Source organism: Miscanthus floridulus, chromosome 16 (genome assembly GCF_019320115.1).
Source record: "Miscanthus floridulus cultivar M001 chromosome 16, ASM1932011v1, whole genome shotgun sequence".
In the NCBI taxonomy this organism is placed as follows: domain Eukaryota; kingdom Viridiplantae; phylum Streptophyta; class Magnoliopsida; order Poales; family Poaceae; genus Miscanthus; species Miscanthus floridulus.
Window position 1 is genome coordinate 44,908,457 of NC_089595.1, and position 21,331 is coordinate 44,929,787.

General features: G+C 44.4%; 1 protein-coding gene across 1 annotated transcript; it reads right to left on the bottom strand.

The window, feature by feature from the left end:
- Positions 1–14,072: 14,072 nt before the first annotated feature.
- On the bottom strand, positions 14,073–14,492 carry LOC136510641 (uncharacterized). Its single transcript, XM_066505024.1, has one exon. The coding sequence runs from the start codon at positions 14,490–14,492 to the stop codon at positions 14,073–14,075; it is 420 nt and encodes a 139-aa protein (XP_066361121.1).
- Between the last annotated feature and the right edge of the window lie 6,839 nt (positions 14,493–21,331).

The window sequence follows — 21,331 nt, forward strand, 5'->3', positions numbered from 1 at the left end:
CTAGTGTCCCTATGTGTACAAAGCTTGGCCTCACTCCCATTGTGTAGCCATCTCTAGCTAGCTGACTGCCTTACTGCCCCTGGACTGCTGTGAGTCCTCTTCACAGCCACAGTAGGCTTTCAAGTCTCAAGCATGTTATGGTAGTTAAAAGCTCTTCTTATAAGATGCACTTCTTGTGTCCAGCTTTCCTATGCATTCACTTCACTCTCGGCAACCACGCAAGGTCTATATGGGAGGAGCGTCCCCCTTCCCTCAAAGATTCTGAATTTTATTTGTTTCTTTAGGAATTCAACGAATGTATTCGTACAAAACAGTTTTCCTTATATAACATGAGATGTGTCCAGCTTGGTCAGATTTACGATGCTTGGACTTTCTTGCGTGTGCTGTAAAATTTGAATAGCTATGTGGTTCCTCCATTAGGAATTACATCGATGTGAGACTTGATTGGATGAATTCCGTTATGCATGTTTACCATAACTACAGATCAAAAAGAGAACTAGAAAGAAACCTACAGGCAAAACCAACCAACAGGGCTAGAAATAGGCTACCAAATGACCAAAGGTCCTGATCTACACCAGGCTCAACAGAGTTTAACCCACCTAACTAATACAAAGTTCAACAATATAGTAAACACAGACATGCAAATAAGACTGCACAAATCAAAACCTCTGTACATTTGAACACGTCCGACATATAATGCAAGGAAAGATACATAAGGAAGAGTAATAACATAAGGAAAGAGTAACAACATATGGAAAGAGTAACAACATGTACTCCCTCCATACTCCCAACATAAGGTAGATACATCAAATGCAACATAAGATACATCAAATCAAACTTTATTTACTCCTCTACTCATTGTCGGTATTACTGTCCTCGTCCTCATCCTCCTCGTTGGTATCAATGTCGTCCTCATCCTCATCAGTGGTGATGCGGTTGGCCACCTGCTCAGCATCGGCACAAACCAGATTGCGCTAGTGCTTCTCAGTGTTGTAGGATATGTTGATTCCCTGCGTCGCGATACTAGTGTCGAAGCCATCCATCCGGCTCCGGTAGCAGGCAAGGATGTACTACGTGTTGTCCACATGATTCTTGTTCAGGTAGGCTAGCAGTTCTTCTAGGACATCGGCGAGTTGGTGAAAAATGAAGACGTAACTGCTCACCTTTTCCTCCCGAGGCGGGTTGAGGGTGCCAATACCGGTGTTCTATAGCCCATGCCTGATCTTCAAGAAAGCCTTACTCATGATGCCAATGGCCCAATCGTCTCTATCTCCAAAGGGATCCACCGAAGCTTCATCTTGATTCACCACAGGCATGGCATCATCCTCCTTCACCACGAGCATGGCGTCATCCTCCTTCACCACGGGCACGATGTCATCCCCCTCCCATGCGTGCTTCGCAGAAGGCTCACCCTTCACCATGGCGGTGGCTAAGAGTGAAGTAGGTTTGGAGAAGGCAACCGCACGTTCTTAGTGATTTAGATCTGCAGTTGGAATGGGAGGGCTTGGGGAAGGAAGGAAAACAAGCGGAGTTGCGGAAGAGATCGTGTCGGTTAATATATCACTACTACAGAGGAGCCATTGGTGTTTTTTATTTTTTGGGAATAAAGAGGAGCCATTGGTGTTGAAATGTTACTACACACACAAGAAAGTCTGACCTCTATAGGTTTGAATGCATCTGACACACTGCACATACCTTAGCTTACATTACAAATAAGTTAAAGTTGCTGCAAAATAATGACAATATCCATCCAAGAGGAAATTAACATGTTCATAGACAATCAAACAAGATTGTTCCATTTAAACATGTCATGATAGAGAGATACATCTTGCAACTTTATTTACTCCTCTGCTATTGACTCCAAGTCCAAGAACAAAGGAACATAGGGAAGATCGTAAGGTTTGTAGATGTTTTGTGACAGGACATCCCATCTAAAAAATGCACTGTAACGTGTAGGGATGGCATGAACTTTTCAACCTCTCTTGTCAATCAGCTCCTCCTGCTCCGCCTAACCTGGGTATAGATAGAATGTTGGTTTGTGAGGACAAGTATAGTACGCCCCTAGTTCTAGTTAAGTATGTCTTATTGACTGAAAGTAAGGATAAGCAGAAGAAGCAGCGAGATGAAGCAAATAGGATGCAGGTTTTGGAAAGAAGGAACAATCCTAGTCCGAAGGCAAGGACGGAAATAATAATATTCGTTATTGGCCAATGCAAATATCAACAACCAGATCTTTGAGAATCGATGGAGCTTCCCCGCTCTTAGTTTGCTTTATAGGCCGACCACCTAGTAATTAGTCAGCGGATCCTTCCCCGATACAAGACAAGAAGGGTTATCCTATTAACCAGAGCAGAGCACTCCTATATTGGGAGTTACTCTACGTATTGCTTGACGTAAAACCAATAGTGGATTTTTTCTGTCTTTTGTTGAATCTTTTTCATGGCTCGATAGAGAATTTGATAAGCCAATGATTTTTTTCCGTCTTTCATAATACGGTTAACCACCATGTTAACTAATCGATTACGAAAAATTGGATCAGATTTTGCGGTTCTTTTTTCTGCAGTACCTCGACGTGACATGAGCGTGAAAGAGGTTCAAGAATCCGTTTTCTTTTTATAAGGGCTAAAAACGAATCACTTATTTTTTTGGCTTTTTGGCCCCATATTGTAGGGTGGATCTCGAAAGATAGGAAAGATCTCGCTCCAAGCCATACATACGACTTTCATCGAATATGGCTTTCCACAGAATTCTATAGGGATCTATGAGATCGAGTATGGAATTTTGTTTACTCACTTTAAATTGAGTATCCGTTTCCCTCCTTTTCCCGCTAGGACCGAAAACCATGTTATTTGCGATGATGTCATTTTCGTTCCCACCCCAACAAAGAGAAGCAAATTCCATTCTAGGTGAACCGTTGAGTAGTACTGATCAACATCCTAGTAACCGAATTCAATGTTAGTCTCCACAAACACGTCTAGAGTGCTGACAGAATGCTTCAATATCTATTTATTAGTACCATAGTCTTCAAGGATCCATATGTTAAGCTTGGGCATATCACAACCACGAATAGTACATACACACAAGTGACCCTGAACTTGATGGATGGAACCTTTAGAACGACATGGGCAAGGAATTTTCCTCCATGTATCTCCCTCCATATCCACAGCAAGTATCTGAGGGTAAAACCCTGAGTACCCCATAATGTGCAGACAACTGTTAAGATACAAAGTTTCTGATGATCTCATATCTTCTGATCTCTCAATTGTCACACAAGTATCCTACCCCATTTAGATTCCTTATAGATCAATGCTACAGTTTAAATGAGTAGATATCCACACCCCTGCACCGATCAAACGGCGACTCCTATATATATTCAATCACATAGAAGTGTGAGAAGGCTTTTGGATCGAACCCCAATCAAGCCTCACCAACAGAATGGATGTTAGGCGGGTAGTTTCTTGAACTCCTTGGTTGCTAGATTGCAGACGACATAGCAATATGATCCATTAGCCCCTCGACACCAGCATAGGAAGGCCATTGCATATATCTGTGATAGCTACATTGGCCAAGGTGAAGGGCAAGAAGGACAAGGAGGGGTGTTCACCGATGACTCTAGTGTAGCATCGATAGCCTTGGTCGGTGTTATAGAAGAAGCCTGCTACATTCTGGGGCAGCACCTTATGGTTGTAGTGGTCCTTGATGAGGTGGTTTTAGGAGTGACAGACACATTTGTAGCAGAACAAGGAGCGGGCGGGAAGGCGTTGGAGGATCTCGACAACGGTATCGTTCATGAGGCTGGCCAGTGCGTTCTTGTTGTTGGGGGTCTCCTCCATTTTGTCTATAATGAGATCACTAAAGAGGAAAATAATCCAACAAAGATCCAATAGTGAAGTCCACAACTCATACCAAAGTGCAACTTTAACAACCATTAACAATTTTCATGGTTTGACCTCAAATAAATTTAGAGTAGCACCACATAGATATATATAACTCAAACTAGAGTAGTAGTTAATGGAGCTGTAACCATTACAATTCCAGCTAAATCAAGTATATCCATCACACTTACAATCAGTACATGAGCTCAGAGCTTCTTCCATAGGAGACAAACACAAATTAAGAGGACGACAATTACAACAATTTTGAAGGCAGAAGCAATGGGCCTATTTGTTTGCCTAGATAGATAGGTATAATCAAGCAAGCACTTCACAATTAATAGGCCTAGTTGTATACAGGCATTTACAGTAACAAAACTGAACATATGCAGAAAACCAAGACATCAGCAGAAAACCAACCAATGTTACCTCCTAGTTCTTTTCATCATCATATCATTGGCCTAACAAGATCTCCAACACTTGAATGTTTCTTGTATACCTCATGTTTAGGCAAGGACCAAAATAGTGAAGCGAACAGAAAAAGGCGAGAAAGGATATTGTGGATTGGATCTGTCGTCTCTGCCACGGCACACAACGAACACGGACACCAATGCCGCCATGCTACACCAGCAAGCCCTATTGCCTAGCCTCCAAAAGGATGCCGGAGCCACCACAGCACATCGGGGATCCTTCGCCACTGCCACTAGTCTTACGGGCACAAATTTGTTTCCACTTGAAGGGGAAATGTCCAATATAGGTCAACCTGTAGGGCATCCATATAGAGAATATAATACTATAGAGACTCCAAAGATATGCCAATACAACCAGGCATCTAGCGCAATGGTAAAGACCGTGCATTGCTTCCTCTAGGTCCCAGGCTTGACTCCCAGGCATTGAAGTTTTTTTTGAATTTATTAGACCCTGGCGGCACAAAAGGTACAAGTGACACACAAGCTGTTGGGTCCCACAGATCAGATGGAGATGGAGAAAGGTCCCACAGGTACACATGACACATGAGCCATCGGGTCCCATAGGTCGGATGGTCTCATAGGTACATGTGACACGCAAGTCATCGGGTCCCATAGGTCGAATGGAGATGGAGAACAGTCCCACAGGTATACATGACACGTAAGCCGTTAGGTCCCATAGGTCGGATGCTGAAGGGTCCCGCTGGTACACGTTGGACGGAGAAAGGATCGAGCGGAGACTTTTATGATGAATTGCAAGTGTCATAGATGAGTAACTGTAGGTCCCATAGGTACACGTTGGATGGAGATGGGTCCCATAGGTACATATCGCATGGAGAAAGGATCGAGCAGATACTTTTATGATGAATTGCAAGCATCATAGATGAGTAACTGTAGGTTCCATAGGTACATGTCGGATGGAGAAAGTATCATGTGGAGATCTATGATGAAGCCATTCGTTATAGATCAAATATTGTTTGTCATAGATAGGTAATTAGTTCAATGACGAATCCCTGTTCGTCACAGTTTTAAAGGAGATCGTCATAGATGAGTCACGCGAGTGATCTATGATGAAACCCTATGTTCTTCTGTGATGTTTTTTGTGATGATGCCTGATTTCGTCATAGAAAAGGAGGGTTGCAGGATCTCACCACTGATCTATAACGAAATGGAAATATTTGTCATAAAAAGTGATCTTCTATGATGGTATCAGATTCGTCATTAAGATTTTTGTCATAGAAGTGGAGATTTCTAGTAGTGACTGTAGCCCATCTGACAGTAGCTGGTGTGTTGACCGAAAAGGTTCGGTGGTAAGGATTGGAGTTTCTCAATGAAGGCGAAAAGTTTATGGAGACATTTTCTGAGATCACCCAAGTGACACTAGAATTCTCTAGTGGTATGGCTAAGAGAGCACTAGAGCATAGGGCTTTGGCCTAGGGTGCTCTGTAGGGTTGCTGCTGGCTTGGTGTACTCACCAGATTTCTTTGATGGTCACCGAAGATCTAGCATCAGAGAAATGGCCATGCAATGACTAGTTTTGTAACCATTGAAAACTAGTTATTGAGAACTTCAGTGCTAGTTTGGCTCCCAACAGCTAGATTGGCTTGGTGGGCTATATATATGTAGTGTGGTTAGCCATTTAAGGCTTGCTGAAGCTAATGGAAGGTACCCACACATGTTAGAGCCAAAGAAGAGCCCTCTACTCACACATATGCTCAGGTGATGTTGCATTCGAAGTGAGGTTGGAGTGATCTAGTACATTTATTTGAGAGAGATAAGATCTAGTGGCACTAGGGGCTGATTATGCAAGTTTGAGGGCTTGTTGCTCTTGGAGGTTGCCACCTCCTATATAGCTTGGTGATTGAGACTCTATTGAAGCACGCAAGGAGATTGTGTGGTGCACCAGAGGTGCTTTGTTTGGGGCTCTTATGTTCATTCATGCTAGAGGAAGGCGAAGAGCAACTCTAGTAAAAGCGAGGCATGGACATGGTGAGTGTCAAGTTGATTGGTTGGGTCAAGTCTAGTGCTCACGTTAGAGCCTACCTTGAGGGGTAGTCCAAGTTTGCAGGCTTGGGAACTAGAGAGAGGACCGACAATCCTTAAACTCACCTCTATAGGGAGTAGATGGTTGGCAATCCACCCAACTTAAGGAGAAAAATCAACATGTCTTCCATTGTCTCCTATTTGGTTTCCTTTATCTAACACTAGCTCTTTACTTGCAATGTCTTGTGCTAGTGTTGCTGCTCTTGTACTAGTGTAATTTCTTACTTGTGTAGCTTGTAGTTAGTGTTTACCTTTTGCTTACTAATATGTGTAGGAGCTCCCTTGTGCTTGCTTATGTTCTAGTTGTTTATCTTGTGTGACCTTAGACTTGTGTAGGTGAGCTCTCACTAGCTCGACACCCTACTTGTTATCTTGTTTAGTATCTTTGTAGGGTGCTTGTAAACATAGATAGAGGGGTGAAGTGGTGGCTAGGTGAAAGGTCCTAATGGCTAGAGGTTGGTGAAGAGCCTATTAAAAATTTCTACAACAACACTAAGATAAGTGATTAGTAAATAAGATGGCGAAGCGAATTTTGAGCTAGCACTACACTTGTGTTGCAAGCCACCTACCCAATTCTAATTTCCATGATCTCTAGTGTATCACACAAGTGCTATGTCACTAATTTACACCTAGGTGAGAAAAACTAGCTAGAGAACTACAACTAAAGAGCTACACTAGCTACAAGCACTACACAAGGTAAATACAAAGTAATGCGGGAAAGGGTAGAAGTGATTTACCGCCATGGCAAGTGATCAATCAATGAACAACAATGAATACCAAGGAGACAATCAAGACACAATGATTTTTTCTCTGAGGTTCACTTGCTTGCCGGCAAGCTAGTCCCCATTGTGTCAATTCACTCACTTGGAGGTTCACACGCTAATAGGCATCACACGCCTAACCCGCAACCGCGTGACGCACAACCAACACAAGATGAGGATCCACAAGCCACACGCAATCCACTAGAGTTGTCTTTAGCGCTCCACCGGGGAAGGCACAAGAACCCCTCACAATCACAATGATCAGAGCCGGAGACAATCACCTTCCTCCGCTCGACGATCCACCAATCACCGGGCCATCTAGGTGTCGGCAAACACTAAGAGTAACAAGAACTCCACCAGCCTAAATTGCCCAACTAGTGCCACAAGATGCTAGAACACTAAGCAATGCACTAGAGGCTCTCCAATCTCACTCAAGATGATGAAATCAAGTGTGCAAGTGAGTGGAGTGGTGTGCTCAGCTCTCAAAGGGTGTATGTTGCTATTAGAAGTGCCAAAAGAGTGGCCAAGGCTGGCTACTTGCTCTATTTATAAGCCCACAAGCAAATAGAGCCATTACCCCTTTGAGTAAGCTTCCGCGGGGGTCACAAGACATGGCAGTGTGGTCACCAGACAGAGGGTGGCAGTGACCCTCCAATGGTCATCCACTAGCCGTTAGGGCATCGGACAGGCGGTGGTGGCACCAGATAGGGGGGTGGCGGTGCCACCCTAAGCTAACCCCCCGTTTTCCCTCCTCTTTGGAAAATTAGGGCAGTGCACCAGCTAGGGGGGAGATGCCCGTGGCAGTGCCCTCAGCTGGTTCCCCCAGCCTCTATTGAAAAGAGGTGGTGGCACCGGACATCACTCGATGGTGCACCGTCGTGCACATGGTGGTGTACACCATGGTGTCCGGTGACCAACCTTCACTTGCTGTTCTCTGCCAATTCCAAGTGGGCACTACCCTAGGGGTGGCAGTGCCCCCCAGAACACCTCCCACTCGGCCTTCTCTGCCGGTCACCACCACAGGGGTGGCGGTGCACTGGACAGGGATTGGCGGTGCCCCTAGGGTAGCACCCTGAGCCAAGTTTCACCTCCTTTTCTTCACCTCTTTCACCACCTTTGCAAATGTGCTAACACTCCAAGTGTTTCACCGTCATGTGCAAGTGTGTTAGCATTTTCACAATCATTTTTCAAAGGTTAATCATTTTCTCACTGATTGTGCACTAGGCCTAAAATGCAATGCAAGTATTCCAACACCTAGTGGCACTAGATGATCGAGTTGTCCGATAAGAGCTCCCCTCTTAATAGTATGACCATCTATCCTAAATGTGGTCACATCTCTATAGTGTCTCGATCATCGAAAACAAAATGGCCCTATGGATTTCACCTTTGCCTTGAGCCTTTTGTTTTTTTCTTTCTTGTTTTCCAAGTCCAAGCACTTGATCACCATGGCCATCACCACCATCAACATGATCTTCATTAATTGCTCCACCACTTGGAATAGTGCTACCTATCTCAGGATCACTTAGATAAACTAGGTTAGCACTTAGGGTTTCATCAATTCACCAAAACCAAACTAGAGCTTTCAGTCTCCTCCTTTTTTTGTAATTGATGACAACCGTTTCACAAAGATATGAAATAAATTTAAATTTGAATCCATGTTGCTTGCCAAAGCATTTTTACCAAGCGTAAAGAATTTGGACAAGTTTCATGAACCCCCATTTGTAGCATTTGCTCCCCCTACATATGTGCTAAGAGTTTGGATTGAAAGCTTGCACATATGCATAGATTTGAGTTGTGGATGAGTAATGTCTACCAAATGATGCTAAGGTATAAGAGATGGACCTTAGAAGCATGATACCAATCGGAGTACACCGAATATACCATCCTTAGCACCATTAGTAACTAGACATAAACAAAAACTAGAATACCCCCTGAGATCAATATTAGAAGCAAGAGTCTAGTTTTCACAATATAAACATAAGTCTAGTTACTCAACCTATGCATGCTAGTTTATCATTTCATCATTCAAGCCTACAACTAGCATACACCACACAAGCATGTAATTTTAATTTAAAACTTGTGCCATGCAAGCAAACATATGAAATGCACATTCAAATGCATCAATCAAGTTTATGAGCTTGCTCCCCCTACTTGTGTGCTCAAAATTTAAATTTTAATTGATCCCCCTTTCCTTTGTCATACTTCTCCCCCTATCACTTTATATCTTTGTTTCTCTCCCCCTTTATCATCAATGACCACAAAGGTTCAATATTAGATAGGTTAAGATTATCAATGTTAATCAATGGGGTGAGGATTATTATTCCAAATTTGGTCCAATCCAGAACACTTGTCAAAGATATTTAACTCGGTTTGATACAAGGACAAGCTTCTTCACACCAAATTTCAAGGGTTATCTTGTACCAGGTTGAGCTAAACACTTATAGCTCATTTTATAGATCAAACACTAGGTTCACAAGCCCATAAACATGTCATATGCTACCACTAGATCAAGTCAAGCATAGAAGCAATAGTGGTACCATACAAGCATTAAATTCATTTGATCTTCATGAATGAGCCTATAAGACATGAGGAATGACTAGATGCACTAAAGAAGTCCTTAGCAAAGGATGTATGTATGCCAATCAACTTTTACCTTGGATTGCTCGAAGGAAAGGCATGTCATATAAGTGGGGGGTGCATCAACATATATTTGAGAAATCAAATATGTTCAACTCATTTCTTGGTTTGCAAAACCTTTTCTCATCTAGTGGCTTGGTGAATATATCGGCAAGTTGATCTTCGGTGCCCACACTCTCAATGCAAATGTCCCCCTTTTGTTGATGATCTCTAATGAAATGATGGCGGACATCAATGTGCTTTGTTCTTGCATATTGAACCGGATTGTTAGTGAGCTTGATTGCACTCTCATTGTCACATAGCAATGGCATTTTGTTGAACTTGATTCTAAAGTTATTCAAGGTGGCCTTCATCCAAAGAATTTATGCACAACAATTACTGGTGGATATGTATTCGGCTTCGGCAGTTGATAATGCAACACTATTTTGCTTCTTTGATGACCATGAAACAAGTGATCTTTCCAACAATTGACATATGCCCGAGGTGCTTTTCCTTTCAACCTTGCATCCCGCATAGTCGGAGTCCGAATATCCAACAAGTTCAAACTTTGCTCCTTTGGGATTTCACCTTTGCCTTGAGCCTTTTGTTTTTTTCTCTTTCTTCTTTTCCAAGTCCGAGCACTTGATCACCATGGGCATCACCACCATCAACATGATCTTCATTGATTGCTCCACTTGGAATAGTGCTACCTATCTCATGATCACTTAGATAAATTTGGTTAGCACTTAGGGTTTTATAAATTCACCAAAACCAAACTAGAGCTTTCACTAGACCATTAGTTAAATCCAACATTTATATTTGTTAGCCATAGCAAATAAGTTTTAGAAACGGCTATTCGCTCCCTTCTAGTCAGTCTTCTTGACCTAATACTTGTTCATGCATCGTGCATTGTGCTCAATCATCATGTTTAGCTTATGCATCATATGCAATCGTGTAGGGGAAGAAGTGACTGAGGAGTCGAGTCTTGAGCTCGAGCCAAAGTTAATTGTTGAGCTCTAGGCTGATCCTCAAGGTAGGCACCTAAGAATCCTTTAACCTTTATAATACATAAATATGCATGACTATGTGGTATGTATCCTTTGCATGTGTTAATCTTGTATATTGTCCATGAGCTAGAGGCAACCCATTTGTAGCTTTACTTCCTCGTTATTCATGATCCATGTCGTGAAGTGTTGTTTGTTTAATTCTTGGAACGTAATATTCCTTAGCATGCTCAGGCCCTGTTTGGTTGGGCTTTTGGCTTTGGCTTTTGGCCCCAAAAGCCAAAAGCCCAACCAAAGGGGCTGTTTTTGGAGGGCGTTTTTTCAGAAGCAGCTGCTTTTCCGTAGTTCATTTTTGAAAGCTGGTTTGACCCTGCTTTTGGCTTTTGGCTTTCTGCTTTTCGAAATTGGTGGAATAAAAAGCTCTTCCATAGTTGTTTCAAGAGAGATAAAGATAAAAGGTATATTTTATACTTGTTTAACCAAACAGCTTTCAGTTTTTCTACAGCTCACAGCCCACAGCAGCTTTTCCACAGCTCACAGCTCACAGCAGCTTTTTCCCACAGCCACAGCTCAACCAAACACACCCTCAATCATGCTCAGGGGAGGAGACAGGGGTCAGGGGGCCTGCCCCCCCTAAGGTCGCATAGCATCTGTTAATACTACTCATTAGTTCTACTAGTCCTAAAGGTTATAGGTAAAAAGTCTCCTCAACTAAGATAACAAAGTTCAATTAGAAATAAAATACATCTCCCTATTGTCTTTTCCTCAAGTTATATCTCTTGTTGATTATATAATTCTATGTAGATAGATAAAATAAATATGAAGTGAACAGTTGGGGAACAATGCTCTTTTTTATCTTTAATTTAGACAATTAACACCTATTTTAGGATTCCATTTCTTAATACCATGATCAAAATGAACTTCCGCTTTCAATCATCTCTTTCAAATTGATGTTCCAATATCTTCTTGTCATTTTTTCCACACTGCATTTTTATTTTTTCATCTTGCCTTTATGGAATTAATTTCTTTTAAAGATGAAGAAAGAGCAGAAATAGCTTGAAATAAACTGATGGAACCTTCTACTCGTAATTGACCATTGATACACGGTATAAACATAGCCTTAATGAATTAACTGACTTCTTTTACTTATTAAAATACAATTAAAATTAAAATAGAAAATAGAAAATTAGATCTATTAGCACTCTAAGTTCAAAAGTATAGTTTAAATTAAAGTAAAAATGTTTTATATATACTTAAATTGTATAAATAGGGGTAAACGGGTGTTTCATAGAAATTGTATTTACGTTAGAATTAGAAGAATCTGACTATGTCCGAGATGAAGAAAAGAAAGAGATTAAATAGAATTTATAGTTTTTAAGCCAACATCAAGGTTATTAATTTTTTAAAGCCAACATCAATGTCGGGCACTGGTATTTTCATTTTTTTTTCACTTCTTCTATATTTCAGGCACCTGATTTTTGTTGTTGTTGTTGTTGTTGTTGTTCAGTCAATAGGCAATTTTGTCGTTATGTCTATAGAAAAAAAATGTAAATTGTCTCTTATGAGTTATCCTTTTAATTGTATAGTTAATGTATAACTTGTTGTCTAAAATTATCTAAAAATTCAAACACCTAAAACATAGCAACTCAGTTTTTTTACACTCGGCGGACTGACCCTGTATATTTAAATCCTGGCTTTGCCCTTGTTCATGCTAAAAGTTGAGTACATGGCAAGGTCACTGCTTACTATTACATCCGTCCTAAAAATAATGTAACTATGGGTTACGTGCCACGAAAAGTGGTTCACGTTTGATCAAGTTTTTAGTGAATAATATTGACTTTAAATTAATTTGTTATGATAATACATTTCGTAATTAATCTAATGATATTTATTTGGTATCATAAACATGGATACTTTTTTATCTATAATTGGTCAAACTTAAGATACTAAAATGTATCACTGTGCTACAATTGCATTTTTTTAGGGACGGAGGTAGTACTTCCTGTGACCGTGTAGGAATTGTGTGATAATAAACTTGTAGAGGAGGAAAGAGCTATTTGAACAAGATGCTGAGTGTTAACCAAGGCTCGACAAAGGGTACTAAGGTCACAGCGAGATGGGGTCTTGGGTGACTGGTAAAGTCGCTTGAGCTAGTTAAGAACCAATTTTTATTGCATCAAATTTGAGAACCCTTTTATACTTACCATATGTCATGTATGAGTGTGATAAGCTGAGTAACATATTGTGACCAGGTAATCTGATAGATTCGGTGTGCCTTGTGATGACGGGTAGCTAGTAAGAAGCCTACTCATGTACATTACGACCGTTCATCGGTTGATTTGGCCAAATATGATAATGTGCTTGAGAGTGGGTGGTGGCCTTGTGCTGGTGTGTGGGAAAAGATGTACATTTCTTGCATGTTTGATATTTATCATTTCGAAATGCGGTACTCTCTGTTATGAGGCGAACTCATACTTTTTTTTGGCTTCTCGATGTAGATAGAGTGACTCGTGGAATATGAGTTCAGGCCTCACCACTACGGGAAACAAATCCTTTGCCGAGTGCAACTTTCTTTGTCGAGGGCTAAAAGTCGGGCACTCGGCAAAGAGCTATTTTGCCGAGTGCCGCACTCGGCAACGATATACACTCGGCAAAGAAGGCTTTGCCGAGTGTCAGGCACTCGGCAAAGCCAGACACTCGGCAAAGACCTTTTTTGTCGAGTGTCAGGCACTCGGCAAACCCTAGCGCTCGGCAAAAAGCGGCGTCAGGTAACGGCCGCCGCCTGCCGTCCAGGTTTGCCAAGTGCCAGCGGGTAGGCACTCGGCAAACCACTTCTTTGCCGAGTGCCAGACCCTGACACTCGGCAAAGAATAACGGCAAACTATTTTTTTTCCACTTTTGAACTCCAAAATTTTTCTCGAGTCCTCCTATAGTACATGAGACTCCATGTTAAAATTTGGTACATTTTATGGCTTTTTGCTATATTTAGTTAATTTATTTCATTTAATTGAATTTTTCGGAAAATGCAAATTTGAACTGCACGTGCATCGAATAATGGAATTTAATTATTTAAAAAATGATATTCATTGTATTGAGTGTAGTGTGAGGCCGTATCCAGGAACGGACCCGAAATTTCGAACATCTTGTTCACGAAACATGACCACGAACTTGCGGACGAATTGTTTTTAAATTCTATAAAATGCAAACGAAGTTCGAAAATCATGAAACTTGTCGAGATGTCATGATATCGTATGTGGATGATATGATAAAAATTTGAGAAGGTTTGGTGCACGTTATCACGTACGATGCTTACAAACCAGGACATCTCCACAGACGGCGGCGCGCCCCCGCCCCGCCCTGCCCCACGCACGCCCCACCCACGCACGGCGGCACGCCCCCGCCGGCGTGTCCCCACCGCCTTCGCCCGCCCCGCCCGCCGACGCGCCCCCGCCCGCCCCACCCCGCCGACGTGCCCCCGCCGCTCCGCCGCCCGCGCACGGCGGCGCGCCTCTGCCGGCCGCCCTGAACACCGCGGCCCCACCGGCGCCCGCCGCCCCACACCGGCCGCTCCAACCCCGCGGCCCGCGCCCCAGCCCACGGCAGCGCCGCCCCGGCCCTCTTGGCGTGACCCTGGCCGTCCTCGGCACGCCCCCGACCACCGCGGCCATCCTCTCCCCGTCCCCGACGCACCTCGGCCGACCCCGACGCCCTCCTAGCCCCCGACACCATAGGTGAGTAGTAGAGTAGCAGTGGTAGTATGTTTTATTAGAAGTAGAGTTCGGTAGAGTAGTAGTAGTAGGTGGTTGTGGTGGTGGTAGTAGTAGTACAGTAGGTGGTTGTGGTGGTAGTAGTAGTAATAGGTGGTGGTGGTGGTGGTTGTTGTAGTAGTAGAAGAGTAGAGTGGCGGTGGTGGTGGTGGTTGTAGTAGTAGAAGAGTAGAGTGGCGGCGGCGGCATTGGTGGTGGTGGTGGATGAATGTGACTTAGCAATGATATGTTGAATTGAATGCATATGTATATGTGGTTGTCGGCCATCGTGCCGTATGTTTTTTTGTAGGTTTTGGATACCTCACCGTGCAGGGGAGGTTCTGCTGAAATTTTGAACTAAGATAGTATTTTGTTCTTTTTTTTGCAGAGAAGAGCCGTCGTAGCCAAGCCAGAGTATCTCGGCAACCCCGATCGTCTTCCTCGCCGCTGCGGGTCTGCCTGCACCGCGTCGCCTCGCCACTGCACTGACCCACCATGGCCCTGCTAGCCTGACTCCACCGCCACCCTAGGTATAGCCCCACTTTCCATATCATGGTCATAGATCGCGTAACCCAGTTAGGCGTCTCCCGTTCGAAAGAGATACGGTTAGAGGTATGCAGATTTTTGCATATCTACGACCGTATCTATTTTGGATTGTCCATGTTTTTTGGACAGCCTGTAGATGTGTAGATGGGTTAGTTTTCATGGTCTATTCTGATCTGAGATAGAGTTTCAGCATCACCTCCCTGTTGTTCTCTAGATACACACTCTTCTTTGGCAGGACGTGTATCTAGAGAACAGCGGGGAGGTGTTGCCGAAATTCTGTCTCGGATAGGAGTAGAGCATGGAGACTAACCTCATCTACGCATCTGCGGGTGGGATTAGGGCCTATCCTCACCTATTAGACAGTAGGAACACCATGTAGATGCAATTGATGGTTACTTTGCTCGATGATACATATGTTAGAGGATGGATGACCGTCAGTGGATGTACACATGCCGGAGAAGTCAGAGTGATTACACCAATGAATGGATGAACAAGACCAATGTTTTCTTGAATAGTGCATTTGGTAAGGCTGCTAAAGGACATTGCCTAGTTTTGTGTCCCTGTAGCAAATGTGGAAATAGGAGAAGGGTAAACAAGGTGGAAATGGGTAAACATCTTGTGAAGAATGGATTTACGCCGGACTACACCCGGTGGGTCCACCATGGTGAAGCCCATCGTATGAGAGAGGAGGTGGTGAGACCATGGGTGGAGGCTTTTGATGCTAATGCCGGGGTAGAAGACATGTTAGATGACTTTCACCAAGGATAGTTCAATGAGGGACGTGAGAAAGAGGAGATGGAGGCAGCCACACAGGCGTTCTACGACATGATGGACTCGGCACAGAAACCCCTTCATGATCGATCAATGGTGTCTCAACTGGATGCCATTGGACGCTTAATGTGGTTGAAGTCTAAGTTAAACTTGAGTCGAGAAGGCTTCGATAAGATGTTGGCCGTGATTGGCACCCTGCTTCCGGAGGGCCACATTCTACTAAAGAGCATGTACGAGTCACAGAAACTCCTTCGTGCACTTAAGATGCCGTATGAGCAGATACATGCTTGTCTAAAGGGGTGCATCCTATTTAGGAAAGAACACAAGCATGCAAAGTTCTGTCCAAAGTGTAAATCCTCCAGGTACCTGGAGGTAGACTCTGATGATGGCTAGAAGAGGCAACTTACGATCCCCGTGAAAATCCTATGGTACCTTCTGTTCCTACCGAGGATCCAACAGCTATACATGACCGAGGAATCCACGAAACAGATGACATGGCACAAAAATGGCAAACGGTACAATCCTGACAAGATGGTACATCCATCCGATGGTGAAGCTTGGATCCGCTTTAATGACAAACATCGTGACAAAGCAGATGAGGCTCGTAATGTACGTGTCACGCTGGCAAAAGATGGGTTCAATCCTTATGGAATGATGGCTGCCCCATACACATGTTGGAACATCTTTGTTATCCCCCTTAATCTCCCCCCCCGGTGTCTCCTTTCAATGACATAACATATTCTTGTCGTTGATAATTCCTAGACACCCAGGGAGTAATATGGGTGTGTTCATAGAGCCTGTGTTTGATGAATTGGTCCGTGCTTGGGACGAAGGGGTATGGGCATACGATCGAGCTACAAAGACAACCTTCAAAATGCACGTTTGGTACCACTACTCCCTGCATGACTTCCTAACGTATAGGATATTCTGCACCTGGTGTGTTCACAGGAAGTTCGCATGCCCAATATGCAAGGAAGGTGTGAGGTTCATTTGGTTGCAGAAGGGTGGCAAGTATTCGTCGTTCGACAGACATCGTCAATTCCTACCTCTTGACCATCCATTTAGACAAGACATCAAGAACTTTATGCAAGGTGTCAAAGTGACAAACCCTGCACCGCAGATGATGACTGGTGCCGAGGTTCATGCTCAGATAGATGCTCTCGTGCCCAATGAAGAAGGTGGTTTTGTGGGATATGGTGAGCAACATATGTGGACTCATATCTTGGGCATGACGAGGCTCCCCTATTTCGATGACCTTCTTCTGCCACATAACATTGATGTAATGCACACTGAAAAGAATGTCGCCGAGGCACTTTGGGCAACACTCATGGACACTAAAAAGTCTAAGGACAACCCTAAGGCTAGAGTGGACCTGGCAACATTGTGCGATAGACCAAATCAAGAGATGCAGCCTCCTAGTCGTGGCAAGACCTAGAGAAGGCCTAAGGCCGATTTCGTCTTGAAAAAGGACCAAAGGAGGGAAGTACTTGAATGGATCCAGACGCTAATGTTCCTTGATGGGTATGCAGCAAATCTAAAGAGGGGAGTGAACTTAGGCACTCTGCGAGTCAACGGGATGAAGAGTCATGACTACCACATATGGATTGAGCGGCTTCTTCCGATGATGGTTTGAGGCTATGTCTCAGAGCATGTCTGGCAAGTGCTGGCAGAGTTGAGCTACTTATTCCACCAGCTTTGTGCCAAGGAGCTCTCTCTGACCGTCATTGATGACTTGGAAAAAGCGGCACCCGTGTTACTCTGTAAGTTGGAGAAGATCTTTCCACCCGGCTTCTTCTTGCCGATGCAGCATTTGATTGTGCACCTCCTATATGAGGCACAGATGGGGGGGGGGGCGTGCAGGACTGTTGGTGCTATCCAATCGAGAGATGTCTGAAGACTCTTCGCAAAAAAATGTAGAAATAAAGCCAAAATTGAGGCTTCCATTGCAGAGGCATACATTCTAGAGGAGGTGTCGAACTTCACAGAGAAATACTACACTGAGAACCTTCCTAGCATTTATAATCCACCCCCTCATTACAATGCTGGCAAAAATGAATCAAACCTCAGCCTTTTCCAAGGGCAACTCGGAAGCGCAAGTGCATCGACCACTAAGCAATTGAAAAATGAAGAGTGGCACAGTATCATGCTATATGTGTTGACCAACCTTGTCGAGGTGCAGCCGTTCATTGGGTAAGTTCTGAACGAACTTGTTTCATTTCGCCGTATGTCCTTGTTTCTTCGTCCAACCCCCTTGTTTCTCGTTGGTATAGGGAATTTCTTTGTCAATCCTAGCATAGATCAAGACAACCTACCCCACAAGAAAATGATACCCTTCTTTCACAGGGTGCGGGACCAGAGAGCCCTGATTTCATTTGTTGGTTCAAACAGAAAGCCCAAACTAATGCACCTATAAGTGACGAGCTGAGATAGGTTGCAAACAGCTGTGCCGTTAGGGTCAAGTCATTTACCGGTTATGACGTGAATGGATATCGTTTTCACACAGCAAGCTACGAGCAGAGTCAGCCCAATCGAAAAACCACAAACAATGGAGTTGTTATGCTCGACACTGATGGACTCGACTATTATGAAAGAATTGAAGAAATCTACAAACTATCATTCTATGGTTCCAAACCTCTTACTCCTATTATATTCAAATGCCACTGGTTTCATCCTGGAATAACGAGACGGACCCCTAAGCTTGGGCTAGTCGAGATTCGACAGGATTCCATCTATCTAGGAAAAGATGTCTACATTGTGGCTCAACAGGCCGTCCAGGTTTATTATATGTCATACGCGTGCAAAGACACCAAGCATCTTAAGGATTGGTCTATTGTGCACAAGGTATAGCCACACGATAAACTACATATGATGGAGAGTTCTATCAAGAAGAGGGGCTACAAGGGAGGTTTGACATAGACTTAACCGAAGAGATAGGAATGGAAGTAGACAATGAAAGGGATGATGACGAGGACGCTGGAGACGAGGTGCGAAATCTGAAGGACATACAAATACTTGAGCGATTACGTTTAGGCAATGACAATGAAGACAACATTCCTCCTTCGGATAGTGCTGATGAGTTGGACAATGTTGATAGTGATGACGAGAGCTATGATCCAACTAATCTCAATCATGAAGATTATTTCTAATACATGTAATACTATGTTTTTTTGTAATTATGTTTTGTTCATTTTTGCATATATTTCTAATACATGTATTACTATGTTTTTGTAATTATGTTTTGTTCATTTTTGCACCTATTTCTGATTACGTCTTGTTTTTCTTTTTTATTGTAGGTGATTGAACAAAGATGGTGGGCGACCATCATAGGTCCGTGAACTCGATTTACTAAAGACCACGCCGGCTGCAGGAGGAGGCAGAGGGGGCGGCGGAGGGATCGAACAGGAGGAGGAGGAGGAGAACCGCCAGTCGCAGGAGGGGGCCATCTCCTCCCACGCCGCGTGAGGACGAGCTAGAGGAGGAGGTGGCGCCCGTGGATGAGTCGGACGAGGAGCTGGTTCGGCAGATGGATGATGAGGAGGGGCCGCATGAGGACGAGTCTCCTCCCACGTCGTGGGAGGCGGCAGGCATGGGTTCCGCTTCCTCTGACTCCTCTTCAAGTGTCTACTTGCGAGGTCCCGCGAGCCTCCCACAGGTTCCGCTTCCTCACCAATGCCCAGTGATTCGCCCCGAAGGGCAAAACTAAGTAACTTTATATGTTATCACCACTACTTCATATGATATGATGAAAAAAAACTAATAATTTTTCTTAATCACTTGTGCAGGAACTGGGTGGTTGTGTCGGGTGGTAGCGCACGGCTAGTCAACGGCATCCTGGGTCTTCTGTGCAGGCAACACTTCCCCAGCATTGTCACGTATGCATCGAAGACAGAGCTGGCCTACTTGTTTGACCACTACGCCGTCGCCCCTGATGCGGAGTACCCCAACAAGGCGGCGCGGGTGAACGCAGAGTTTTGGGTAAGTCTCCCTCGCACAACATTGCTCAATACGTCGCATTCATTGGACTTTTCTTGAAATAATAAATGGATACATCGCTTTTGTATGCAGACTTATTACAGATGCGAGGAGGGATTTGAGGCCAGGGCGGAGCAGGTGACTACCAAAGCCTGTAAAAAACTCGTCATCGACATGCATCACGAGGTGCGCATCCAGACCATCGTAACCTACTACGGGTCGAAGCTTGGAGAGAGGAAAACCAAGAAAGACGCAAGAGAGATGCAGCTGACCTAGGAGCAGTACCTTGAGGTAAATGAAGAACATCAATATTGATTCGTTTTGAGATTAAGTTGATTTAATTTGATCTTCTTATATGTCCAATACTTGATGACATGTAGATGATTCCCTGGTGGTGCCAAGCATATCCCGAGTGCTGGGCGATGATGGTGGAGAGGTGGTTCACGGAGGAGTACCTCAAGATGCATAGGGATGCCCGGGACCGTCGTTTGCAGATGCAAGGTCCAGCACACCATCAAGGCAGCCGCAACCTCGCTGGATACAAACAAGCATGGGTACGCGAATTCATTTATCTATTGTGACGCTCAGTTCTGCTTGATTTCTAATCATCGTGCTGTCTTTCTCGCAGTCGGCGTCACATAGTGGCCAGGCTTGCTCGAACTTCCAGGCATGGTGTATGGCCCACAAGGGCAAGGCGACGTCCGACGTCTCCTTCAACCTGGAGGACCCGCCCGAGGCATACACGAACCCGAGCGTACACTCCTACATCAGTGAGTACACTGAGGTGGCGAGGTCGCTCCATAGGCCAGACCACGATCCGAGCACCCAGGACTTTGATGGAGAGGCTGTCATGAGGGCGGGGCAAGGCAAGAAGCATGGGTAGTTCTGGCTTGGCGACGACGCCATCGACACGGCCTCTACTCCCTCTCTCTCCCAGATCCGAGCACGGAGCACAAGCGAGAGCTCGGCCATTCGCACACGGCCGACCGCTGCACAGCACCGGGTCAACGCACTCGAGGTTATTCCTGTTTTACTTGTCATACATTGATCTTTACACACCTTAATTAGCTTTGCATTACTGAAACATTGGAGTAAAATATTGCAGGCCCGGCTGGAACAAGAAATGAGGCAACATCAGGAGCTAGAGGCCGGGCAGCAGAGGATGGCGGCCTAGCTGGAGGCCGGGCGGGCCGAGCGACAGGCCTAGGCGTAGAGGCTGACGGACATTATGGAGTTCCTACAAGGGCTTGGGCAATGTGTGGGCTTCTCTCTGCCAGCTGGACTGTTGGTTCCACCTCCGCCTCCGTGTCCTACAGCTGCAGCTACTCCTGTGAGTATGAAAGTTTTTTACTTTCACTTGTGCTTTGCTTGTATAGCCTCTACCTTCCTAGATTAGCTATCCAAATAATCTTGTCTTACATGCAATCTTTTCTCCTTTGTGCAGTCTCCATTTGACGGTGGTTCGAATAATCCACCTCATGCACCTCCGAATGATGGAGCTGGGCCTTCACCACAGTCGCAGTGGTCGAGATG

Excerpts from the sequence above, each read along its gene's own strand:
- LOC136510641 (XM_066505024.1), bottom strand. The coding sequence starts at position 14,492 with ATGGTGTCGGGGGCTAGGAGGGCGTCGGGGTCGGCCGAGGTGCGTCGG.